This window comes from Leucopleurus acutus (assembly GCF_964270905.1).
Source record: "Leucopleurus acutus genome assembly, chromosome: 18".
Taxonomy (NCBI): domain Eukaryota; kingdom Metazoa; phylum Chordata; class Mammalia; order Artiodactyla; family Delphinidae; genus Leucopleurus; species Leucopleurus acutus.
In genome coordinates, this window is record NC_139160.1 from 7,783,591 (window position 1) to 7,810,157 (window position 26,567).

At 38.8% G+C, this 26,567-nt stretch overlaps 1 protein-coding gene across 1 annotated transcript; it reads right to left on the reverse strand.

Moving 5' to 3' along the window:
- Nucleotides 1-1,624: 1,624 nt before the first annotated feature.
- HSPH1 (heat shock protein family H (Hsp110) member 1) lies at nt 1,625-26,567 on the reverse strand. Its single transcript, XM_082859300.1, has 18 exons — nt 26,120-26,567; nt 23,480-23,537; nt 21,251-21,391; nt 20,388-20,510; nt 18,112-18,211; nt 16,835-16,968; nt 16,179-16,423; nt 15,323-15,551; nt 13,603-13,709; nt 13,226-13,359; nt 10,804-11,012; nt 9,047-9,178; nt 6,474-6,611; nt 5,458-5,583; nt 3,994-4,101; nt 3,773-3,892; nt 3,392-3,553; nt 1,625-2,501 (listed from the first exon to the last, which is right to left on the reverse strand). The coding sequence occupies exons 1-18, from the start codon at nt 26,224-26,226 to the stop codon at nt 2,295-2,297; spliced, it is 2,580 nt and encodes an 859-aa protein (XP_082715426.1). The 5' UTR covers nt 26,227-26,567; the 3' UTR covers nt 1,625-2,294.

Sequence of the window (26,567 nt, forward strand, 5' to 3'; positions counted from 1 at the left end):
AAAGTTCAATTACTAAAACGACTAGACATTTTTGGAAATATTGTCATAACATGACAATCTAAGGGAAAATTAAATACAAAATTCAGTCTTTTGTGAAACAGCATTTATCCAAACTGGTCCATGTCCTGAGGATTCTAGGTGATTACTAGGTACGATATTAAAATGTATTATAAAATAGGCAACATGACAATGTGTTCTCCCATATCCAAAGTGCAATTCTCAGGGCTGCAAACTATAGTCAGTTGAGCCATTTTTTGAAATTCTGCTTCACCTTTACAGAAAAGTGATGCTATAGAAAATTTCTAACCCTGAATAGGAAACAAACTGATTTAGGCCAGATTGATACTTCCCCCATTATCATCAGGTGCTATTTTGAGGTAAAAGAAAAAACAATGTTTTCCCATTCATACTTTTAAAAATCTTTGGGTTTTATGAGCTTCCTGATTGTACACAGAACACTGTCTTCTCCTCTCTATGGGTAAATGTATACCCATTGAATATATATTAGTGTGCATTAAGAGAACGTAAGAAAAACCATAAAAACCCAGAGATAGATTACAGTTAAAGGTAAGGCTTCCAGATGGCAAAAGGTCAAAGATATTACAAAGTGGGAAAACGTTGACCACCTGGCAAATGGTTAAGATCCTTATAAGAACGTTTTACACAAAAACCAATATTCAAGCATTACAGACGAGAATGAATAAAATACTCAATTCGTGAAACACTAATAGGCAAATTTAAAGTGTTGAAGTACGCACCACACAAATGAAGACACGTTACTTAATGCAGAATGGTTGTCTGTGGGCTTTACACTCTGAGTAACTTGAGCGCCCAGGCTTGTTCCCAACTCTGATAAATGCCTGTGCGATCTTGTAAATTACTTAACCTCGTGAGTGGTTTTGAGAATCAAACTATGTGAAGTACCTGGTACAGAGTAGCTCAACAGTAGTTATTATAATAGACTGGCAACAGGTAAAGGATGAACACCCCTAGCTGGTGAGGGAGGTAACTGCTGCACAGTGGTGGGTGGTAACCGTTACTCGTTATCCAACCTAAGCATGCAGGCCTTCTCCCCAACACTGCTTCAGTTTTGCCCTGAGACAAGATTCATTGCAGCATTATTTAGAATATGAGAAACACCTAAAGCCCACCAACACTGGGACTGGCCCAAGTATTTTTCTGTATTAACATGTATGTCTCTATAATGGGACTCAGTACAGCAGTGAAGTTATAAAACCTGGTATTTACTGATATCCCTGATACACAGAGCTTTAAAAAACAGCCTACACTACACTAACACACACACACACACACACCCCACACACACACACACACACCCCCACCCCCCCCGTGCTGACACACACACCACCGTCAGGAGAGAAAGGCTGGAAGAGTTGTTTTTTTCTGGGTGGTAGATAAGTTACACTTAACTCTGTAGTTTTAAAAAAGTGCACTGTAATCAACATATGCTACTTTTCTATCAGGAGAAAGTCATTCTCATTTAGAACAGTGATAGCATATATAAGAAACAGCAAAGAAGGAAAGTTGGATTCTCACAGTTTACACCATGCTGCTCCAATCCCATTTTTAAATCAGTGACAAAACTGTTTAGAAATGACACCATAAGATGAACTTTATTTTAAAGCTCTTAAGAGGCTTCACAATATCAGTTACAAACAGAATCAACGTTTCCTCCACGTTACACCTTCACATGACACGGCACTGGGTAAGGAGAGAGAAATTGTAAAGGTTTTGTTCTGCATGCTGCTAACACATTTCACTAGCTTTTGCTTTTAGTCACTGGATTTTTAATAATATCAAAGCAAAAAGTGATATTCTATTGGACAGAATTAATTTTAGAAAGCCCTTATGAAGTTAGACTTAGTCTTGTTTATAAACACCCACACCCACACGCATGCTGAAACGGAGAGCAAAATGCAAGAAAACTACCTTGGCGGAGCAATGCTTGAAGAGTTTAACCACAGCCCTCTTGAATACACTTTATTTTCTCCAAAGACAAAAGTCAGTTTCATCCTCAGTGATGCAAATGGTAATACTGCACAGAAGCTTAGTATGAATTCACAATTCCACAGGAATCTGAAGTTACCAAGGCAATTTTCCCTTTTAGGATCATAAAGACTACAGACTTAAGCTTTTTCTTTTTCCATATAATACACAAAATTTCTAAACATCCTTAAAAAAGAAAATATAAATAGTCTCAGTATGTCATGTAGAATCACATACCATGGCAAAAATACTTTATTAATTGAAGCACTAAGTCAGTTTAATGTCACCTAGTCCAAGTCCATATTGATGGAACTCTTCTCGTTAGGGTAACATTCTCCATTCTGATGTGGAGGTTCAGCACTGAAATTGTTTTTGCCTTCTAAGTCCTCTTCCTTTTTATCAGTACTCGGGCCATTTGGAGTTCTTTCCAGTTTGGGTGATTCAATTTTTGGTTTGGGTTGTGTTACAACAGGTTCACAAGTGTTATTCAACTCCTAAGAAAGGCAAACAAAACTAATAATCAGACTAACTCCAGTTCATTTTCAATTACTTTCCTACATACCCGAACCAGTATTTTTCTACCAACTCTCAAATAACTCCATTTGCTCAACACATTTGCCCAAAACTATAGCTTGAAGCCTGATCAAAAGAGATGTGAATATTCTTCTACGGTATGTCAGGGACTTATTAACTACTCACATATTATTAACCCATTTAATCTCACAGCAGTTATTAAAAGGTAGGAATTATCATCCCCACCTACGGAGGAGAGGTTAAGTAACTTAACCTCAGGAACAGAAAAAGTAGTGAGCAAAGAGCTGGAATTCAAGCTTATAGTCCATGACCTCAAAGGCTCATGTTAACCTTCACTGTGTTTGAATATTCTTCCAGGCAGAAAGCAGTTCCTTAGTTTTCTTCCCAACTTCCTTCAAGCCTCATGCGCTCAGCAAGGCCTGCCCTGATGAATACTGACCTGGGTCCCTCTCCACCGCCCCGAGTTTCCTAATCCCTTTTGACTGTTTTCCCCTCGGCACTTAACACAATCTGATATCCTTCCACGCTTGCTTATTGTCAAGTCCTCCTCACACCGGCAGGTGACTTCCATTCTTTGTACACTGACAGTTAAACTCCTAGAACAGTAACTGGCACATGGTAGGGGCTCAACAAATGTATTTGTTGAACTAAATGAACAAATGAAGAAATAGAAGTTTAACAGAAACTTACAAGGTATTCCACATTTTGTAATGTCAATAACAAACTCAGAAATCTGGTCCTGGGATGAGGTAAAAAGATTTAAGCAAAAACGGCTACGTTCAAGGTTCAAAGGATTGCAACCAGAAGCCCTAAGAAAACCCAGCAGTACACACCAGACAATGCCACGCACCTTTATTTTTGCTCTAATTTCCTGAGCACGCACGACGGGATCCTGATCGAGACTCTTTTTGGCCTGAGCGTTCATGATGTTATTCATCCACTCCATCACTTCATTAACAGACTTCTCCACCTTTTTCATTTCAGACTCATCAATATGGTTATATTTCTCATCCTAAACGGAAAAACTTGGTCATTCTGTAGAATTAAGTGTATTTAACAGTAACATCTAACTTGACCCAATTTTCCATGAAGTTCACATGTACCTCTGGTCTCACACACCAAAACCCAATTTCTCACTTAGGAACGAACGTTTGTTCACAATGAAGGTTCCTCAGCTTAAACGCGAGCTTATAAATCGAGGGTGGCGTCCTCGCTCTTTACAGAGACTTACGTTGCTCCTAAAGTCAGCTGCTATCTTGGCGTAGTGCTGCAGCCTCTGTCCTAGTTCTTCAAATATTTTTGGCCGTTCTTCAGCTTCTTGAAACCGGACTTTAATTGGAGTGCCAATTTTCTAAACCCGAATGTAATAAATTAGTATTTGTCATAATTATATTTTAGAAGTCTGTAATCTGAAACACAAGTACTGCTTTCTAGGGGGAGAGAAGGGCCTACCATTAATTCCTCCAACTTGTCGACATACGTCTGCTTAGCCTGGTCCTCTCCTTCTTCATAGAGCCAGTTCTCAGTCTCTGTGAGCAGCCTCAGAAAATTTTGATGATCCTACATACGGAACACAAGAATCAGTATTAGTGGCAATCTTACTTTAAAATAGTCAAAATGGTCGTCCTCAGAAGTGTTAAACACCAAGTAGCTCATTTCATTTCTAGGAAGGCACTGATTAGCTGGATTCTCTTCACTGAAAAGTATCAGGGAGCGATAAACACTGCATTATTAGCGCCATACAATATTTTACAAGAGGGACTGACAGTTATTCTTAGGCCATTCTCTCTTTTACACAGGGATATTTGAAAATTTGTGGTAAAATGCTCTTATTGACTTATAACATTGTACTTCAGTAGTCCAATTTTGGACAATTTGTACACTGAAATGTGGTTATAGAATCATAGGGACTTTCCTGGTGGTCCAGCGGTTAAGACTCCGCGCCTCCACTGCAGGGGGCGTGGGTTCCATCCCTGGTCGGGGAACTAAGATCCCACGTGCCTCGCAGTGCAGCCGAAAAGTTAAAAAAAAAAAAAAAAAGAATCATCTTCCTACTCTCCAAAACAATTAGGTCTCAATTAGTAACTTTCTACTCACTTCCACAACTACCAAATACTGAAAGGAAAACTAAACAAGTTGACAATTCAATCACTGAACACACACAAAAGCCATTCCTAACAAACTCACATAAAGTATGCAGTTATACTCTAGCTTTAGGAGGTCTAGCTGGTTTGGGTCATCTCTACCTCAGAATCCCCACCATAAGAAATCCAGCTTCAGAGCTGAGAAAGAAATGTAGTGCAGAGTAGCCTCAGGATCGTAGGACTAAACACACTCCCAGTTCACATTCTCCTAAGTTCAGAATTAACTCCAAAGCCACTCTAGACTTCTAACTGGCCAATTTTTCTCCAAGGCCCATCTTTCACAAACGAGCTTCAGGGATCTGCGTGGAGCCATACTGCTCCTGGGAGCTGACAAACGCCTAAGGGGAACGCCGGGGCCTGGTAAACTCCGGAATGACTGGCTGAGCAAGTCTTACGGGATAAAGCGATGACGATGACGGAGAGCAACCCAGGCGCCGGAGTCGTAAGAAAAGTCTGAGGCCTTTGAAAGCAAGGATTTTCTCCCATTTATGTTTCTAGGCCACAGTAACTGTGATGTCACAGACTATGAATAAAAGTGCCGAGCGGTTCTTTCTTTGATGGTAAAAACTCAACTCAGTGGATAAACTAGAATAAAATGGCACATCACTAGTGAGCCTCTCCCTCCATGACTCTGTTTATACAACTTCTATTTCAAGCTGTTTTGTTTTCAAAGAGCCCAAGTTACATAATCTAGTAGAGGTTTAAATGTCAAATTTGATATTAAACACTTCATAATGAGATTATCTGAATAAAAACAGAGCCCTAAACATACCTGCTCACATATAAATTTTTCATATGGTCCACACAGCTTGTCCCTGAACTCGTACACATATTCCTCCACCGCGTTTTTAGCATCATTTCTCTCTTTCTCCAATTTATCCTGCATTATCATCTTACCCTGTCAGGAAAACAGAAAAGGTTAATTCTAGTCTTCTGCTACCTGTAACTATATTTTAACTATTTAGATTCTGGAGTTAACAAAATCAAGGATTATATCCAAAAAAAAAAAAAAAAATCAGTCTTAACAGTTCTAACTTATACCTTATAAAATTCTTCCAACAGTTCCTACAAAGTTCTTCATTTTCTAAATACACAGAATGAGTTTTTTTTAAAACATTATATAATAAATTACATAGCTTTCACATTTCAGATTTAATACTAAGGAAAAAACCAATCTATTGCTTTTATACAATTTTGTTTTCTTTTATGTAGTTACTTGGTTGTCTCCTACTGGGATTAATACTGACCAATGTATAACAGCCACACAATTCTGCCACCACATTTTAAAATCAAGGATAAATAAATGTACTTAGAGTCTATTTATTTACCAAATATAAACGGAATAGAATTATTAAATTTCTAAATACACTGTTCCCATCTCAGTAAAAGAAAAATGAACCTCAATCATTTCATGTATGTAGACTACAAAGAAGCATAATGTATTTTAACAGAAATATTTAGTGTGGCCTGAGATACCAATTGTATTGCTCTCTGGGCTAGAAGATATTAGCACCCGATTTCTTCATAAAAACTTGAGCAATCAATTTTATACCAAGCAGAATGATCTATGGTATAGATTTCTTTAATAAGGTTACAAAAATGTACACAAAACTTGCTAAAAACAATTTAACTGAAAAAACCATTAGTTTTGGCTTCATCCTATCCCTAAAAATTGTATAGACTTATGAGCTATGAGAAAGAATTATAGCCATTTATCTACTAGAAATATGCGTAAAAGGGCCAAACTAAACACATTCCAAAATAAAAATATGTAGATGAAGCACTTACCTCTGTTTCAATGTACATGTTAAGAAGGTCCTTCCCTAACTGCCAGACCAAGTTGGCTTCAATTGGCAGCTCAACATTCACTACCTTTATTTTGGGTTTTTTAGCTTCTGGAGGCTGGTCAACTTTCTTTTCATTAGCCTTGGGAAGAGGGGTTAAAAAAAAAAAAAAAAAAAAAAGGAGAAATTCTTAAACAGTCCTTGAATAACAAAAATCTCCCTATCATACTTACTGAGGACTCAGGAAAAATTAAAATTCCTAAAATCATAAAATTGGAAGAATGTATAAGAGATCATCTAATTTTCCACCCATGCTAAATAAATCAGGGCTGCAGTTACACTTAAACATGCCACACTTCCCTAAAAGAATTCACCAGGATATTTTTCATTTCCTATTAAATTTAAATTTAAACTCTCCTGCTAAAGCTTTTCTTCATCAGTCCTTGCTTTCTAATCCCTTTAAGCAATGTCTGCGACTCCAGAAAGGCAAACATATTATTATTAAATTACCACATCTTTAAATTATAGCCTACAATCTAATGGTAACACCAGATGGATTTTGACCAACTACTAAGCATGTTAGGATCAACTCTATTCCTGTAATATATATATTTGAGGCCCTATATCCCAGCATTAAATGTGCTTTAATTACAATTATCACTACACTGATGAGTGCCTTTTAAAATTTCCTGAATTTGGAAATTACGTATGCACACGTATATGTCTATATATATACACATCTCCTTATTTCTACTATCTGGCTTTGAGTCATACCACTTCTCATTAGCAACTCTGCAAGGTCAAAAGATTTTAAAGTCTTAAAATGGAAGCAAATGGAATGATGTAGCAAATGCTAAGTTTATTGTCAGTTTTTCCAAAATATGTAAATACAGGGCTAAAGCAGTATCTCCTATGGCCTTGAATTTTCCAAGCCTTTCATAGTATTTTCATTTCTGCAGGTTCCTATAAGCACAAATGACAAAGAACGCAATTTAGGAAACTCAGCTGTGGGACAGATTAGAAGATAACCAAGGGTTATGTAACGTGTACCCTGATTGGCTGAGATGGTAAAACAGGGACAAGCCCACGAGGCACAACAAGCACTGACACTGGGGAATTTCGGGGAGTTATGAAGGATGTTAAAATTCTAGGCTCTTTATATAAGAAACTGGGACTTGAAAGAGGTTCAATGGCTTGGCTAAAATTATAAAGACAGAGACGGGACTAGACCGCATGTTCCCCAGACTTCTGTTTCAGCGTTCCTTAGAAATCACAAGTCTGTGAAGTGCTGTGAGCTGCATCCCTAGCAATGATCTGGTCAGTCAGCCTGCAATGTCCATGTCTTCTTCTTCCCTCTAGTGCACGAGAACCCCCCAATATTTTGTGCATGCTCTGGGGGCATAAAACACAGAAAGAAAAATGACACCTACACCTGGCAAAACACAGGAGTGCAACAGATATTTGGGAATCAAATGGATGACAGTCACATATATGCAGGTTAAGTCAGGATAAGACTATCTAGCCGAACAAAATTAAACCAACTACTGACAAAACCAACGTATCACAAAACGGCATTCGACGTGGCACAGACGAGGAATCCTCCAAGGGGGTCTGTGGTAATGTTCCAAAGGGTTTGACACTAGTGGTCCCACTGACAACTAAGAACGTAAGATGCTACCCAGTGTCGTGCTCTAGACAGGTACTAAGACCACTGGCCTAAGTCAGTTAATGCTCAACGCTAAGTGGTGAAGGGGAGGGATGCTGAAATTAAGGAGCCAATCACTGCAAAGAAAGCAATGCTGCTACACCATCATCACATACCTCTTTAACAGGAGAAAAAGAAGGTTTCCAGAAATCAGAATCAGGACCTGCAGCTCATATCAGGGCCCCCAAGGGATCAATCAGGGCATGGGAGATTAAAAACCAGAACCTTTTACCAAGTGCAACGTGCATTTGGACCCCAAGGGACAATTCTGTAATTCATGTGAGGGTAAAGAATTCTGTCCTCAGAATGAGAGAAAACCAAACTACTAATGAAAGTTAATGATTTACATCCCACCTGCACAAAGAACAAAGTTCTGCAAAAAGTGCCGATCTGGGATAACAATGGAAACTTATTACCAGATCATCATAATTAATTTATATAAATTTGACAGGTAATTTGAGAGGAGAAAAAAAATTTACTAGACTACTATAGCCCGCGTCTGTATCATTGGATGAATCAAATGGAAACTAATCACACAGCACCAGGACGTATCTGTTTCAGGTGCTCGCAACTGCAGATACTCTAGCGCTAGAGAAGACAACAAAAGGTATGCATTCGCCTCCTGTTGCTTGGAGCAGCAGTTATTGAAGGGAAGCTTTCAGGTCTAAAAAGCAGGATACTCAATTCCCTCAGCTGAGGTGGAGTGCCTCTAACTGGTTTTAGTTGGAAAATATAGAAAATTATCAGAAAAAAAAACCCTACATGGAATACGATAACCTGGTGCTTGCTCTTGAAACCGCGGATTGAATGATATCATTAATGATCACATGTTGCAACACTGTCTAATGGAATGAACTGGAAGAGTCACTCACTTTGTCAGCATCTGGGGTTTTGTTTTCTTCTGAGGGAAGTTCAGGTGAAGGGGGAGACTGTGAGGTTTGACGACCACCAGTTTGTACCTGGGGCTGTGTTCCAGCTTCATTGTTGTCTTGCTGGATATTTTTCTGAAATGAAAGCCCAGGCACAAAGGATGTAGAAAGCAGGTGTACTTGTATAAATTTAAAAGGTTATCGGGCACCAAACACAGTACACTCAATTTCTGAAATGTTAATAGGTGGTGGTGGGGGAAGATACTGATAAAAGCATACAAACACAAAGTATTTGAAAACCTCTTAGATACTGTAAACCTGTAAGAAAATTCTTTGAATGATAACTGTTAATGTAGTTAAACAAGTAGCAAGCGTTTTGATTGATGTGATGACAATCAAGAACTCTCGTTCAAGAAGCTTCCATCTAGCCTTGTACAGACATTAACTCTCAAAAGCATAGGAAGCAGATTTCCTCTAGGCCTCTCTCCCAGAAACAAGCTCCCAAAAACCTAATTTCACAGCGGCCATCACACATCTCGACACATCTCCATTTCAGTGAACTGAACAATTACATAAAACAGCCGACGATCAGTTATCGGGGGGTTCATCACCTCAGTTTAGAGAGACGCAAGACCCTCTCTGTCCCCACTTTCTTTTCGTGATCCAGCTATTTACACCTCAAAAACTCCCAGCATAAAGAACAAATACTACATGTTAACAGACACTTCAATTCCCAGTAAACCAGTGCTTGCTATGATCTTTTCCCATCTTTGGGAGAAGCCTGAAACATTCGAATTTAACTACTTGCTGCCCACCTGGAAGTCTCTCCTATTTTTGTTTCAGAGTTTCAAGATCCTAAGGCAGACACTGAGATATCCAGAAGCAAGGCACTCCTGGTGTATGTATATCCAAAAGGTACTAAGAGACTGGAGACAACAGGCATTAGAATAATGGTGTCTGTAGCCTAATGAGAAAGTATGTGGCCCTGGTCATTTAATTCATTACACTGAAGTTCTTCTTGATGAGAACAAAATGAAGGCTCAAATGCTAATGTTCCTTAAATGTTCTAGGAACGATCATAGTTATAATACCTTCTTCACATCTGAACTGAAACACTGTAACTGCCTACACCTCTTCATTTAAACTATTTCTGATTATTACCCAGAAATGAACTATAACAGCTCATCTATTTGAGAGTTTCCTAGAATTCTTCTGTAGACCATGTAAAACCAGCACTCATGCTGCCGCGGTCTATCTACATTAACATCGTGGACGGTAACAACTTCTGTACTCCAGGCGGACGCTTCGCCTCCTCCCTCCCTAACACAGCAAACCGTGTAAATAAAAGCAATAGGTTCTAAAACACCAAAGCCAAATTTTGCCATACGATCAAAAAATAAAACCAAAAAACCCCAAAAACCACAGCATTAATATTTGCTATGTATTTCACTAAATAGCTCTTGTATTTAGTCTTTTTGTCTTAATCATCAGTCAGCATTTGATTTCTCAAATGGCCTGTGTCTTTAAAAGAACAATTCAAAGAACCTTTACCCACGCTAAATTATCACATGCCAGTTCAAATAAAGCTATACAGAATTTAGTCACAGTTCACGAACTCCACGCTGTATATTACTGTCCAATTAACCAAAATTTTAGTCACAATTAAGAAAAATATATTTTAACCCTTCCCTACCCATCTCTTAGGGCTTAGAATTAAGTCAACTATATATTCAAACTCAAAGGCTTACCCACAAACTTACCTCGGCGTCTGGGTTTTCTGATGGCCTCTGATTCTGACACTCCATGTCTGCTTCGACAGAAGACACTTCGTTCTCCTCAGCTGGGATTTTCTCCACCATAGACGCTGTAGATATGGTGAAAATGCCGTGCGTATTGACTCGCACTTTGACTTTCACTCTAGATTTTTCTCCATCCTTCTGTGCCGAAACATTCTGAACTATGAAGCGGCCTAGACCAAAAAGAAATTGACAACTTCAGAACTGAATCTAACTCTATCAAGCAAAGGCTATATATTGCTATTCCAAAATCTCCCCGTTTTCTCTACTGAGTTACATTTAAGCCCTTTAATGTATACTATAAACATAACCTCTTAAAATAGACTCAGATGTACACAGTCTAACTTATCATACTTGGGATTAGTTTTAACATGTCATAAAACCTTCAAAGGCAAGGGCACTCTTGTGACTTTTTGTTGAACACTCCGACACAGACACTGTGTGAAGGCTGATGACAAGCTGTCCCCGCTGCCTCCTACCCTATTTCTCCAGGTGAGCACAACCTCGACATGGAAATCTCAAGTGTAAGGCAGATGATATCGAGCGCTTCCTGCATTCTGATTCTGTAGGGCCTTTCCCGGGAATACTGTTTTTCTGACTGAATGATCCAAACATTTTCCTATGTTTCAAATAGGAGAGGTGAGCTAAAACTTGTATCAAAGCCTGAAATTATCATGCATTATAGAGCAGTTCCAGAGCATTCCTGAGTAGGAGTTCAGAGTGCTGACTCTGACCCAGACTCTCTGGGCTTGAATCCTGGCCGTGTGACCTGCTGTAAGTTACTTTGTCTGTGCTTTTGTGGTCTGAGTTGACAAGTGTTTTACACTGAGCACTTATAACTATGGAACCAAGGGCTAAGTGTTAGTTATCACCTCCACCAATAGTAGTACTGTTACTACAGAAACCAGTAAACAAAATTAAGTAGTTTGAACCTGTTATGTGCAGAGCACTATATGGGATTTAATAGCCTTGTAATTAAGTGCTGTCTACACAAACACACAGAAAGTTAGATTTATTTAGTAGGTCGGTGAAATATACTGGAATAGACCTTCATTAATTATCAAATCACGAGGTTCAGGAAATAATTACCAAAAGATCCAGTTAAAGAAACAGCATTTACTAAAGGGCATCCAAGAAGGCTCACAGGAGAGAGAGGTAAGACGGCTCTCTAAGTCTGTGCAAGCTTCTCGGTTTTGGCGATAAAATGAAAACTGTGATGCCATGCTAAAGAGCTTAGATTTTATCCTCTGCACAATGGGGACTAGAATGCAGCCTGTCAAAATTTTAGTCTATTTTCAATGATTTTCTTAAATTATCTATAAATAAATTCATAAAAGCTGTTTTAAAAAATAAAAACTCCCCTGTGTCAGAACACTTTTAGTTTTAAGTACTAAGAAAGAAAACACAACTGGCCAGGTTAGACTCCTTCAAACAATTTCATTATGAAATGGTGTGGGGCAAAGGTGAGGCCTGAAGCGATCTAGCAATATCGGCAAATTTTACCAGTAGCCTGGGAAAGAGACACGCCCATTGAGGAAGATGCCTGTAGCTCTCCCACATTTTCAGAGTTAACTATGGGTCAAAATAGATGGATAGTGTCAAACCTCCCCAGGAAAAATGTAGCAATAAAGATGTATTTTTTTTTAAAAAAAAAGATTACAGTACAAAGGTACATTTGAGAAGTAGCTTCAATGGTTTCCAAGCCAGGTTTTAAGCAATATTCTGCAAGTAACATTTCACCCAGAGAAAAGGTTAATATTAAAAGTAGGTGATAAGGCTTCCCTGGGGGCGCAGTGGTTGAGAACCTGCCTGCTGATGCAGGGGACACGGGTTCGAGCCCTGGTCTGGGAGGATCCCACATGCCGCGGAGCAACTAGGCCCATGGGCCACAACTACTGAGCCTGCGCGTCTGGAGCCTGTGCTCCGCAGCGGGAGAGGCCACCATAGTGAGAGGCCCGCGCACTGCGAAGAAGAGTGGCCCCCGCTTGCCACAACTAGAGAAAGCCCTCGCACAGAAACGAAGACCCAACACAGCCAAAAATAAATAAATTAATAAACTCCTACCCTCAATATCTTCTTTAAAAAAAAAAAAGTAGGTGATAATCCTTTAAGTATAGACTGTATCAGAAAAGGAAAAATACTCAAGTGCTCTTATATATATATACACTTGGAAGCACCAGCAGAGCACCAGCAAGTCATTGCATCTCTATAGGCCAGTTTATTCACCAACAAAACAAAGAGATTTTCCCCATCACCATTATTCCAAAATGAAAATGTCTTCACATGGCATCGTCCCACTCAACATTGCTAAGAACAGAAAAAATGTTTAAGTTTGCACACTGACTAAGTCAAGTCTTCAAAAGAGTAATTACAATGAATTGCTTACCTATTTTTGCTTCTGGATATGGAACTCCTTGAGGATCAGAGTAGAAAGCTTCCAGCTCAAAAGGCCCACTTCTCAAGAAGGTGAGCACTTTGGAGAAAGGAGCAGCATGGTTTCTACTGAACACTTCATGGACGCTAAGAGGAAACAAAGGCATTCAGCTCAAGTGTTCAAGCTCACTGTGATATGCAAACAGAATAAACACATTCTAAGAGCTGTATCAATCCCATCTCACCATTTATAACTCAGAATGAGAGAAATATTTTGGTAAGTCTGTTGTTGAAAGATCCCAGTTAATCAAACACTCTACCATGAAACTCATTTGCTAATTTTTCTTTATATTAAAATAAAGTATCTGAAAGTTATTTTCTCCTACATACCCTTCGGCATCTTCTGAATCGTGACTCCAGACCAGAGATATTGGGAAAGGAACTGCATCAGTGACGGAAAATTCTCTAACTTTAAATGCTGGGGAAAGGATTGCACACTTCAAAAAAGAAAAAGAAAAAAACTATCATGAGCACATGAAAATTTTCACTCAGCTTTTAATATAAAAATCAATTCAAGCCCGCCTGCCACAACTAAGGAGCTGGCAAGGCACAACTAAGGAGCCCGCCTGCTGCAACTAACACCCGGCGCAATCAAATAAGTAAATATTAAAAAAGAAAAAAAATCAATTCAAATAGAACGGGTAGGTTTAAATTCAAACTCGAAATTGCTTACAGTGTATGTGTCTTAAGCATAAGTGATTTATCATCTAAATACTATGGCAATCACTATATCACTAGATATAATCACTAGATATAAAGATAAACAGTACAATGAATCCTAGGCTAGCAACTGTTAATTAGTAACAAGTTTCACAGGGGCTGAGGAAAAAGCACTGGTCTTTCCAGAAATGCCCTGCTGACAGCAATTTTAATTACAAGCTGTATCACTTTTGAATGTGTATATACATCCAAACAGCTCTGTCCGCATTGCCTTTCAAATGTCTAAGACTGAAAAAGGGTAAAACCAAAATGTGCCTATTTTCAAGTAATTTTAGGAATGAAGGAAGCGATGGTCAATTCAAATTTAGGGTAGACAACACCCAACTGACCAACCGGTGGATTTAGACTTGTCACATAAAAATGACTGAACAGATGACTAAACTAAAAGTCAGTAAATCTCTGACACTGTCAATAGCACAGGATTCTTCAGAAGAGAAGCCAAAAGAAGCTCTACTTCTACAGAAACTATAAGCTTCCGAAGTCCTGGGTGATTAAGAGTCAGTGAAGGAGGCGCACGCCACTGTCAAGGAGGAAGCAAAGACAAAAACCCCACAAAACACGAGGAATCTTGATGATGCAACGGATTACAGGCAATAGTCAGCATCCACACGTTCTTTTTTTAAAGTTTTACACAGCAGTCAGTCTAAATACTTTTCTGTAAAGAATCTACTGCTTTGTATTAAAAAAAAACTGTGATAACTAGATCAAATTTAAACAAATTAACTTAAAACTTTAGTTAAAACTACTCAGATTTGACTATAATATCCTACGTATAAACCAATACTAATTTTTTTGTATCAGTAACTTCTAGATTTTGTGCTTTTACTTTGCCAAACTTCATGCCTCTGAGCTGCCTCCTTATTTGATAAGCTACAATCAGTTTGGAGGGGGAACAGCTATTTCATCAAACCACCTGTTAGCTAATACTCTTAACCCTGCAAACTTTCCCCAAATCAATTCTTCACTGCACCAGACTGCCGTTCCCCTGCCCTCCTTGGTGCTCTGTAACAACCGGCACCACCACACGGCTACTCTGCGCTCTACAGGTGTGTTTTCTATGATCCCCTCAGAATCATGCCTGCCCCTAATCCCCAGCTTGAGAAACACTAGCTCTGTAGTTCTTTGAATCTTAAACTTCCTAAACCTTCCAATACTTGAAGCAGATCCTGTGTCCCCACGGCCTCACGATTTGTGGAAATGTAAGTAACCCCCTTGTGGTGTCTAACTGGGCACTGGGCTCTGCTTTCTCTGTGACCCCACCTCGATGAAGTAAAGCAGAAATGGTTCAAGGAATGAGCCCCCAGAGGGAGAAGGGCTGAGAAGGCAATACCTGTAGTGCACATCCTCTGGCCACTGCTTCATCTGCGTTGAGCGTCGTGCTCGTATCTTTTCCAAAGAATTTGGCAATTTTTTCTTTCACGGCTGGGATTCGTGTAGTGCCTCCAACTACCTCCACAGCACTCACATCTTCTACTTTGAGCTGAGTTTGTTCCAGCAATGAATAAAGGGGAACTTCTATCTTTTGCAGGAGCTCAGCACAGAGTTCTTCAAACTGTGCCCTTGGCAATTAAGAGGAAAACTTTAGAAATCTTTAGAAAACTTATCTTAAGGCCAATATCCTGTCCTATTTTCTAAAAAATAAGTCTTATCAACCCAACATTTTTTTTTTCCCCTCAGACACCCTGAATTCCACATGGGCCAAGTTCAACCATACTGTAATTTGTAACTTTTCTTTTTCAAAAAATATACAAAACAGATGCAGAAAGGGCATGAGGAGAAAATCAATTCGACAGGTATTACTAGAAGAAATCACTTTTATATTAAGATTTCCATTTTATTCCTTAGTGTTATAGATGATCCCGTTTTCATTACTTTGAATATTTCCATTCTCTTCAAAATATTTCTGCAAAATATTCTGTGAAACCATTATTGAATTACTGGCCCAGAAACACTAAAAAGTGAAAATGAGCCAAAAGACTTCACTACGAGGGCACTGAACACAGATCTTCCTAAAACCCTCTTTGCAGAAGCAACCCTAGTTCTAATGACGTTGACAGTCTTTCCAGCAGGTACGGTACCATCCTGAAATGTGGGCCAGGACTCACAACACCACAGCTAGAACTGACACGTGGACTACAGTTGCAGCAAGAAGTTCTTTCTTTAATCTGTCAGAATTCAAGACACACCTGTTCATCTTTCCGGAAACATCTTTGTCATTCATAAAGCACTCGATGTTCAGTGGTAGGTCCGTGCTGTTAGAGCTCATCAGCTTTTTCAATTTTTCACACTCCTGATACAGACGAAGGAGTGCTCGAATTTTGGATTTTGCGTCCAACTTGTACTTAGTTTTAAATTCTGCACAAAAATGTTCCACTAACTTTGCATCAAAGTTTTTTCCTCCTAAGAAAGGATCAAAAGCTGTTCCCAGTACCTAATTTAGTTAAAACAACAAATAATCTGGTTATTTCAATCATATTTGCAACTAGAGTCTCAAATATTGCTATTCAAACAACCAAAGACTCCTAGGCTCAAAATTTCTATTTAAACTACAACATGAAATCCAAGTCAGTAAGGAGACGCGTAACTACAAAATCCAAACGAAATGTTAAGTCTCTAAGATGTCTTTAATTTTAATGATTACATGGAAGATAACCTTAAAAAGCTTTTCTTTCCTGAGCAAGAAGCTGAAGCGGTTACATCATCTTTATGGAGGATCAACCTTAGGAACAACTCTTGGTTAATATCTTTACCCCAAACTTTTCATTACCTCGAAGAGCCTAAAGTAATGACAACGGTCACACATGTAATATTTGGGTCACTTAGTTCTGATTTATGACTTTACCTTCAATTTTCCCTTGTTAAAGGCACAGGCAGACACTTGAAAAGCTGAATGTCCCATATCAACAAAAACCACTACTCGAGGTTTCTCATCCAGGCCTGGGAGATCCTGCTTATAAATTCCATAATTCAAAGCAACTAAAAAAAAATTAGTATGTTTCGATTCTTTGGTTCACATTTTCTTAGGAATTTCATTGTTACCAATGTAATCACACATGCAGGAAACCTGACTGTACTTCCATTAATTAAAAGTGAACATATTTCTTTTATATCTGACTTTATACTTTGTTCCTTTCTGATTTTAGAACAATGTTCTATCACTTTTAAATATATGGAGAGATGTGACAGAGAGGACATACGTAATGCAAAAACAATGGCATGTAAACCACGTGTAACCACACACAAACAATATCAGACTCATTACACAATACTTACATTTTAACCACAACCTGCTAGGAGACTGCTTATCCAAAAAAATTAAGAATTTAATATATAACTACAGCAACTGCAGGTCCTACCAATTAGATTCAAGGCAAATAAATGATCTATCTTAAGTAGTCTGTGTTAGCTTTTTCTGAATTTTGAAACCACTGTATTTCTAAATATGTATACTTAAGAACACACCTTTATCAATACTTTAAGAGTTCTTAAAACATCTATTAAAAACATACTAAACAAAGCCTTATTTGCTTTGCCTGAATACACTACATTGTAACTGACTTTGAGTCCATCTGTAATCACAAGAAGCTGATACAAGGTCTAAGAGGAGATAAGTGAGTGCTTTGCTCCCCACTATATCCATTCCTACCAAGGTGCCTGGCAAATCATACAGCTTAAATTAATATCTGATATACGATGAATGATCAACTCCTAACCACATACAATCGGAAAGCATATGAGGGAAAAAAAAATTTAAGCTAAATCAATAGTCAAGGTAGTTGTAAAAGCCAAAATCATGAGGTTTTGGGAAAACTTGTTTCTTAACAATAAAAACAATGTAAGAAAATAAAAAACTAAATCCAATACAACTAATTTAAAGGATTAAAAAATTTATATACAAGAATTTCCTAATGAAAACAGATTCATATATTTGAAAAAGTGCCAACTTCTCATTAAAGCAAGCATCTGAAAGGCTAGAATTTTTGCTTTCAAATCTAACACGTTTTTTAATAGGCTGTGTTTCTACACCTACATGAAAGTGTTTGATAACAGGACCTGGTGTGTCTTAACTTTAGTTTCGAAAGTATATTAACTGCTACACAAAAACAGTTTTCTTCTTACCAGCTGTCATGTCATTCATGAGTCTCAAGCAGTTTAAGCCAACAATCTGTGCAGCATCTAAGACAGATCGCCTCTCAGCATCTGTGAAGAAAGAAGGGACCTGCAAACAAGAAGGGAAAGAATCTAACTTACCTAGAACACACAAAATAAAACATACAAATCCCTCACAACCATCTGTAATCACTTCACAATAGTCCAGCTAAATAGGTGCCTAGTCAAGTCACAAAACAGAAAAAGAATAAGTTCTTTAACTTTCAGAAACAGCAACTACTTTTGAAAAGATTGCCCTAAAATTTTAAGTATCAAATTTATTATAACCAAATTTTAACCTGAAATAAAAACTAACCAGGAGTATGCGTAAGACATATTAACAGTTACTTAAATCTAACAAAAAGCTTTAAATTTAAGAGGATGAAATACTATTTCCAAACGAGTCTTAAATTTCTTTTGGAAATTATTCTGCTATGTCAACATTAAATGTAATTAAACTATAAAGACTACAGGAACTTAAAGATAATACAGCTAATTCTAGCCTCTGCCCTTTAGTTTGCTGTTCGTTAGTTTTAAGCATTAATCGTTGGGGTACCTTCTAATTCAGTAAACCTGTTAAGATTACAAAAATGAAACTTTTTTGTCAAAGTCTGTTGATTTTTCTAAGAGGAAGAAGAACAAAATCAGCTCAAGGGATAAAGTTTCTTACGGTGTTGTGTTCTAGCTAGATGAATTCTTCTGATTGCCTTCTAGGGCAGCACTTTAACTAGCACATTCTTCCAGAAGAGCATCTAACAATACATTCATATAATCACTTAACTGGAAAGTACCTAAGAGAAAACTTGGTACAGTGGCTTTCACATTTTCTCCCCAAGTTACCGATAAATGCTTCAGAAAGAGTGACAAGAGCGAAGGTGGGTCTCTGCTCACCTTTCAAATCAGAACGCTTTCAGTTTTCCATATTAGGTTATTTAAAGAGGGGGTGGGAGAGGAAGGAAGGACCACTGACTTATAACTTAATTCTTTAACTTTACCAGAGATTAATAGCATTTCTCCAAGCAATACCCAGACATTCCTTTAGTAGAACACCTTCTGTCTTGCAAGAGAAATTTCAGCCTTTCTGCCTCTCTTCTTGCATATCCCAGGATGCACTGCCATAAAGGCTTCTGACAGGTCTGGACAGGCCACCCTGCCAAATAGAAGATGACTTTTCCCCATAGCACAAATTTGCCACAGAGAATAATAACGTTGTAGAGGGTGAAAATTGGTACATAAGGACAAAAAAATATTTAGCTAGTTACAATGGCTTGCGGCTGTCTAAAAGGACCACAGTACAGAAACAGATATACACTAAATCTGTACTACTAAACTTTCATGTGGGAGAGGTGATTAGGTATAAAATGTATGTAAAGGATCCTTGGGGCAGGGGAAGTGACACCCTGTCCTATACAGTCAGTATAGCCTAGTTGCAATCTCCAGCTCACAGTAACAGCTGTTCTGAGACATGGGCTAGGTAGAAAAGAGATGTGGGAGAGATCAGAGTAGCTCTCTTAATTAACTTTAACTACTTAGAAGAGAAAAACAGAGAACTAAGCCTTCAAAAGAAGAAGGAAGGCCTCTCTTTTTCCTTGTTTCTCTAACCTCAATAACGAACACCTAATCTTATTTTAATGTGTACACTTTCCCCCAGATCAAATCTTTACCTATAAATCAATTAACATCATATTTCCTAATCCCTTACATAAACGAGGGAGTGTTAATAAACCTTAATGTAAAAAAAAAAAAAATGACTTCTGTCCATTACAAATACTCTTTAATGACCTAATTATCAACTGTCCATTGAAAGTAGTGGGCTTGCCAATGCTAAAAAAAAACCCTAGGTTTTGTCACTACTGGTAGGTTACATTTTAAAACTACTTATCACCAAGAACCAACTCTCTGGTTCTCACGTGTGGATAAAATTCTGAAAAGCTCTCGTGTAAGTATACAATTGCCTCTCAATACATCAACTAACTTTAGAATATCCTCCAATTCGACCAATCAGTCTGTATTTTCAAAAAGCCTGACAGGAGATATTGACATGTAACACCACTCAAAAACCTTTGCAACTTCTGGCTAAAATCACCACCCAAACCTACTATGCAATGCTGCTGAACACTATGGTATAGAATGCAGCAGAATTCTGATCTCCAGTAGTAGGACAGCTTTCACACATTCAATACTAAAAAGTAACATGAAAAAGGCAAATTAAAATAAAACACATTGCCTTGCCGAACTCTACTTACTGAAATAACGCAATCTGTTACTGGCTTCTTGAGGTTGTTTTCAGCAGTTTCCTTTAACTTAGTCAACAGCATGGCTGTTATCTGTTCCACACTAAACAGATGTTCCTCATCCATGTACATTACCTGTATTGAGGAAAGAAAATGCTTTAAATACTGTAGTCCTAAAAGTTACATGCTAATAATATTAACTTACAAACATGACTACACATTCTCTTCCAGAAAACCTTTACTGTTATAACTGTTTAGAAAAGAAGAAGGAAAGGAAAGGTAAAAGGAAGAGAAAAAGGGAAAGGAAAGCAAAGCAAAGAAAAAAAGAAAGATTCTTCCCCAGAGATGAAGAGAAAAAAAAGCTGGGGCAGATTTTTCCCCTATCCAAAGTACTAGTCAAAGTATTATAGAAGATAGTAAATTTCCACTCTAACTGAAGAGATGAATCACTGGGATAAATATTATTTTGTGTAGATCATAAGACAGGAATGCCTCTGTAGTTTAAAAAAAGATTTCTGGTTGTATTACACTGTAGCTCTCCAAACAACTGCAAATGAGCTGTATTGGAACAGACTTTTGTTTGATATGACAACACAATTTAGATTTCTTTAAACACCATGAATTCTAAATTTTATAATTGTCAAGACGTTATGAGAAACACAAATTAAGTTACAGCAGTATATACCATTTGAATAATTTTCAAGGATGATTTAAACATAAACCTATAGTTTAAGAGAGACTAGATAAAAAATAAAAGACCACCTTGTCCAAATAAGGAAACTGAGTTACATATTTATTAAGAATTAAGTACTTTTCTCTGTAGATGAATTAAACAGTTTCCTAGTAAGGAATCTAAGATTGCTCGATTATATTACCTTTATTCCAACTCCACCATTTTTCATTGGAACCAGATCATAACTTAAGTTTTCCTTCTCCTTTTGAATGAAGGGATCATTGAATGCTCGGCCATGAAACCTCTTGAAATTAGACACTGTATTGTTTGCATGAGTGATTTGCTGCCAAAAAAAAAAAAAACTGAGATTTAAATTTTTTTCTAATTTCAACACCTATTAGTACTTACAGCAATTAAAAATAAAGTCACTTGTACAACTCAAATCAGAGGGATATAAGTAACCTTCCCCAGAGCCCTGACTTTCTCCATCAATGAATGGACTTTATTCTTTCTCCTTTTCCTATAGAAATGCCAGGAGAGAGGCAGTGAGAGGGATACACACAGGCTTCAAAGTCTGCAAGATAAAAACTCAGATACTGAAACTATCCCTGGAGCTCTGAACAAACCCCAAGAACTGTATGTATCACTTTATTTCATTCCTTTTCTCCCACTACAGTTGTTTTATACCTAATGAATAAATGAAAAAGGATATTTAGAAGCACTATAGTCTGGTCACATTTTTTTAAAAAAGGAGTTAATTGTTACAGTAATCTATTTGTTGAGTCGCTAAGTGGCCAGGATAAGTACTTTGTGCCACAAAATATATTGATTGCTACTTTTCCTATCAATAGCATGGAATGTTAATTACCTATACCAAAAAGCAGAAAACGCAGGGATAATTCAAAAAGTTTCTATATGAGGTAATGCTTTCAACTGCACGTACATATTTTTGATGATTAGGCTCTGGATATACAAGTCCTACTTCATAGCATATTTCACTCAAAGATGTCAGCAGTGGGAACCTTATTTAAAACACAAAAATAATTAAAAGATGAAAAACAAAGACTTCTAAAGTTATTAGTTTGAAAATACCAAAACCGTTTACTGTGTACTTCTTTCTCTGATCTACTTCTTTTAAAAAGAAAAATATAGCTTGGCAACACTAGTTTTCAAATAATATGGAATATTTCAAACAATGTTTAAGTACTAAAATTCCTTGCGATTATAAAACCGAGATGACATATGTCTAGTAATCTACAGGCTAGATCTAAGCCTCAACGGATTTTCCTCACATAACCACAAAAATGCAGTGGGATCTCAGGTCCGGGACATCAGTCTTCTCAACGGCCACATCTGGGGAGGTTGTTACTTCACTAGTGTCTCTCCCCTTTCAGCAGGTTACTTTGAGTGGGCGCGGCCGCTTCTCTTCCCTGCTTTGTTCTTTTGCTCTTTGGTTCCTCTCTTCCAACTAGCCACAATATGGTACTCCAAGGTTTAGTTTTCTTTTTTTAGCAATACTATTTTCTGTATTAAGAGAATTTTTTCAACTTTTTTTTAAACTAAATAAATCAACATGTAACACTGTGTAAGCTGAAGGCATACAGTGTATGTTACTTTGATACGTTTACATATTGTAACAGGCCTGCTTTCAGTCCCTTTCTTAAAAGCCTCTCACAAAAGGGATTTTCGTATTTCATATTTATTTATTTTTCTCCCCGATCCCCAAAGTTCAAATTACAAGGTGAGTCCTAAAGGGAGCCACATAGGTAAATTTTCAAGTCCCATTAATATGTAAAATTAATTCCAATAACTTATTTAGCCTAATTCATCTAAAATATTGTCATTTCAACATGCACTTGATGTAAACAGTTGATGAGATTGTTTATTTCATTTTAAGCCTGCAAAATCACATGTATTTTATACTTCACATGTTAATTCAGATCAGGCACATTTCAAGTGCTCAAGGGCCACATGTAACAGCGACTCTACAGGCCAGCACAGGCCTAGACAACAAGTTCTCCTCGTACTACCTTAATTATTAAGTAACCTGAAAACACTTTTAAACAGAGCTTCTTAGAAGTTCCTTCCATGAAAGGAAGCTTTAACTCTTAAATGAGTATCATGAGAAACTTCACATGAAAGAACTTCATGTGTCTCATTTTTAAGTTTTAAAAATTAGATACATTAGAAGGTAGGAAAGTTATTAAAAATTAAGGTTGGAAAATTAGAAAGTTAAAGATCTTATTCAATAAAACAAAAGGAAGAGAACAGAAAAAAAAAGTATCTAAGGGCTCATAAGGAGTATCTGCGTTACAATTCTAAAACTCAAAAATAGATAGGCTTAGGTATTTCGTATTTTTGTATGTTTCTGAGATTTTACTTTTAAAACTTCTCTCTTAAAAAATGATCAGAATCCTCTTAAAGAACATACCTGATTTTTGGCTGCAACTCCAATTGTTCTGTTTTTTGATCCAAATGATATGACTGATCTAGAAGAAATTTAAAAAAACCATGTTTTACAAATGTTAAAAGCATAAATGTGGAGGTTTTTAACTGACAGGAGGAAAATTCTAACATAAATTTCCTACCACCAAAAAGGAAAAAAATATCCTACCCATTCTGGGGGAAGGGGGCACAGTACAGCACAACTTTGGACTCCAAAGCTTTGGTCAGCTGCTTAACTCTGAGAATCCAATCTAGGTGGCAGCTGCACCCCACCCTGGCCCCCACTCCCGTCTGCTCAAGGCTCAGAGGACACTTTCCAGTACTGCAAGCACCAGCATAATTCTCCAGGCCCCAATTATCAGCAAGTGGACATTAACTGTGAAAATGCTTTGAATAGTTAGAGTATTATTAACTCGGTCCTAGCCACGATTAACAAAATATGGTGTAACTGCTTCGCAGTTACCAACGCCACACAAATCTAAGCGTCACTGTCATACCTATTGCTGTCCTGATATATCACCTCACTCTTTATGATCAAAGGTTTTTAGATAAACGGAAACAAGTGGGCCTAAGCTATGCTTCCGGAGTTTAAACGCACAAAAGAGGGTCCTATACAGAAGACTCTACTTGAGGAAGCCAAGCAAAAATGATGCTGAGCAAGTACCACGACAGAACCAAGTATAAATGCTGAGCACAAGGACTGGATCATCAGTGACGTTTTAAGTCAGCTCTGAAGAGAGGAAGTGGCTTGTAACTGTTAAACAGCCTTCTGAGCAATGGAAATGGAATGGTAGCACAGAGCAATAAAGTCTTGTCAGAAGGATGAAAGTGAATTAGCTTTTAGATTACAGGGCAGGTAGGAATAATGGCGTGATATGAGCAAAATGGGAATACACTGAAGGCATTAAATATCAAGCTGAATCAAATTTAAACTTGCTATAACAGAGACATCTTAGACCTAGATTATCTGAGCAGGTGCTAAATAGCATCTTAACAGCCAGAGAACTGCTGGAGCAAAGGCTAGAGCTTTAAAATACCTTCCAAAAACAGAACAGCACTCCGAGCTCAGAGTAAACATACAGTTGCGGAACGAATTTACTCATTTTCCAAGAAGAGAATCAAACTAATTATACTAAACATAAATTAATAGTAGCCAATGCAGTTGAGTCAAACATCTATTATATAAAAAACATTAAGGGAAACTCCAGTACTGCCCTTGGTTTACATTTTTGAGACACACCTGTCAGCTTTAGTTTCACAGTGGTCACTATAGCCACATACGTAATTTTTCTCTACTCTCCCTTGAAGAACTCTTCTTCCTTTTACTGGACCAAAGAGAACAAAGATGTAAACTGCACCTAAGCATGAAATCCTGAGATACTATCTTCTTTCTTACTATACTCCAATCAGAGCCCTTCACACAGCTAAACTAAAACACTGTAGCTTTATAAAGAGGTTGATGCATGAGATACTCTGTGAATAGCAGTCTTCCCAATGCTAGATACTGTCAATGTCTGGTTATCTTCTCACTTCCGTTCACTTTCATAAATGTTCATCTGCACTCAAATAGTGATATAAGCCCAGTCATTTCACCTTTGGGCTCGATGTTTCATTCTATGATTTTTATCTTGGGATTAAGGCAGTTAAAAATAAATACCTACACCATTTTCCCTGAGAAGTAAGCAGTTGTTTTTATCAATGTGCATGCAGGCATGTTTGCATACAACATATTCAGAAATTACGACTCCCCTCCAAAAAAGTTGCTTATTAAAATGTTACCCTTTGCCCACCCCATGCTGCTGTAGAATATACCATTTAATTCAGTGACAACATCCATCCTCTAGAGGAGTTCTAGCACCAAAGTGTGCAATTTTTCTTTTCTCTCCTTATTTAAGCCGTTCAAAATTAAAGAAATTGGAACACGATTTAGGATTCCTCTTTAACGGCTTTCATAAGACGAGAAAAAAGGCCGTTTACATCCTTCACAAATGATCCAAGAGTGAGCAAGAAAAGGTAGCTTCATCCTCAAAGGAGTGATTCTGTGGTCGCTAACTACAATCCGCCCGCTCCCTGCACAAGAAGCAGCATACGAGCTCTGGAAGCTTCCAGCTCATTTCGAGATTCACAATGCGGAAGAGAAAGCTCGGCAGCCCCAGCTCTGCGGTGCGCAAAGACATGCTCGGAGGGAGGGGGACGAGCTGGGGGCGGCTCGGCCAGCTCAGAGAAGCCGGGTGGGGAAACGGGGGCGGCCGCGCAAGGAGCTGGCTGAAGCTTCTTGCCAAGAAAAAGGAGCGAAGTCTCGGGCTTGCCCGCAGACCGGCCCCCAGGAGGGAGCCCGCCAGAAGGGACGACCCCGGGGGACTCGACTCCCGGGCTTCTCTTGGCCCCTCGAATCCCGGAGACCCGTCTATCCGATTCGCGGCCGCAAGCCCCCTCCCATACCCGGCGGCTAGGCCGCCGGCATCCCGACCCCACGGAGGGCGCACCGCTCCCCACATCGCCCTTCCTTCGCCCCGGCGCTCCGCGGCCAGCCGCAAACCTGGGGTCCCCGGGATCCGCAGCCCCCGCCGGCTTGCTGCCCTCGCCCCAGAACCTCCCCCCATTGCCCCCGCAGGCTACCACTTACGGGGTGCACCGGTCGCTGAACTCGTTGGCGATGGTCTCGATGCCCCCGGCCCGGGCCACCGCGATGTAGCAGCTCTGCGAGCCCACGTCCAGCCCCACCACCGACATGGCCGGCTCTCGGTCCGCCTCCGCTTCGGGTCGGTCTGTGTCCTCCGGCCGCCGCTTCCTGCCCCGGCTGCGCGCGGCTCCCGCGGGGTCCGGTCCTGTCACGCGGACGATCTGCCGGTCTGGCACCGCCGGATTCCCGGGGACAGTGGCGGCTCACAGAGGAGTAACCACGGGAGAAAGCTGCGCTCGGTCTCCGCAAGTCGTTCCGCAGTTCGGGCTGCCTGCCTGGATATTCACCGGCTCGCTCACCAGCGTGCCGCTTAACTACCGACCCGAAAGAGAAGATCCCAGCGTCTCAGCCTTATGTATCGTACTGATCGGAACTTTCCAGAATCTGCGGC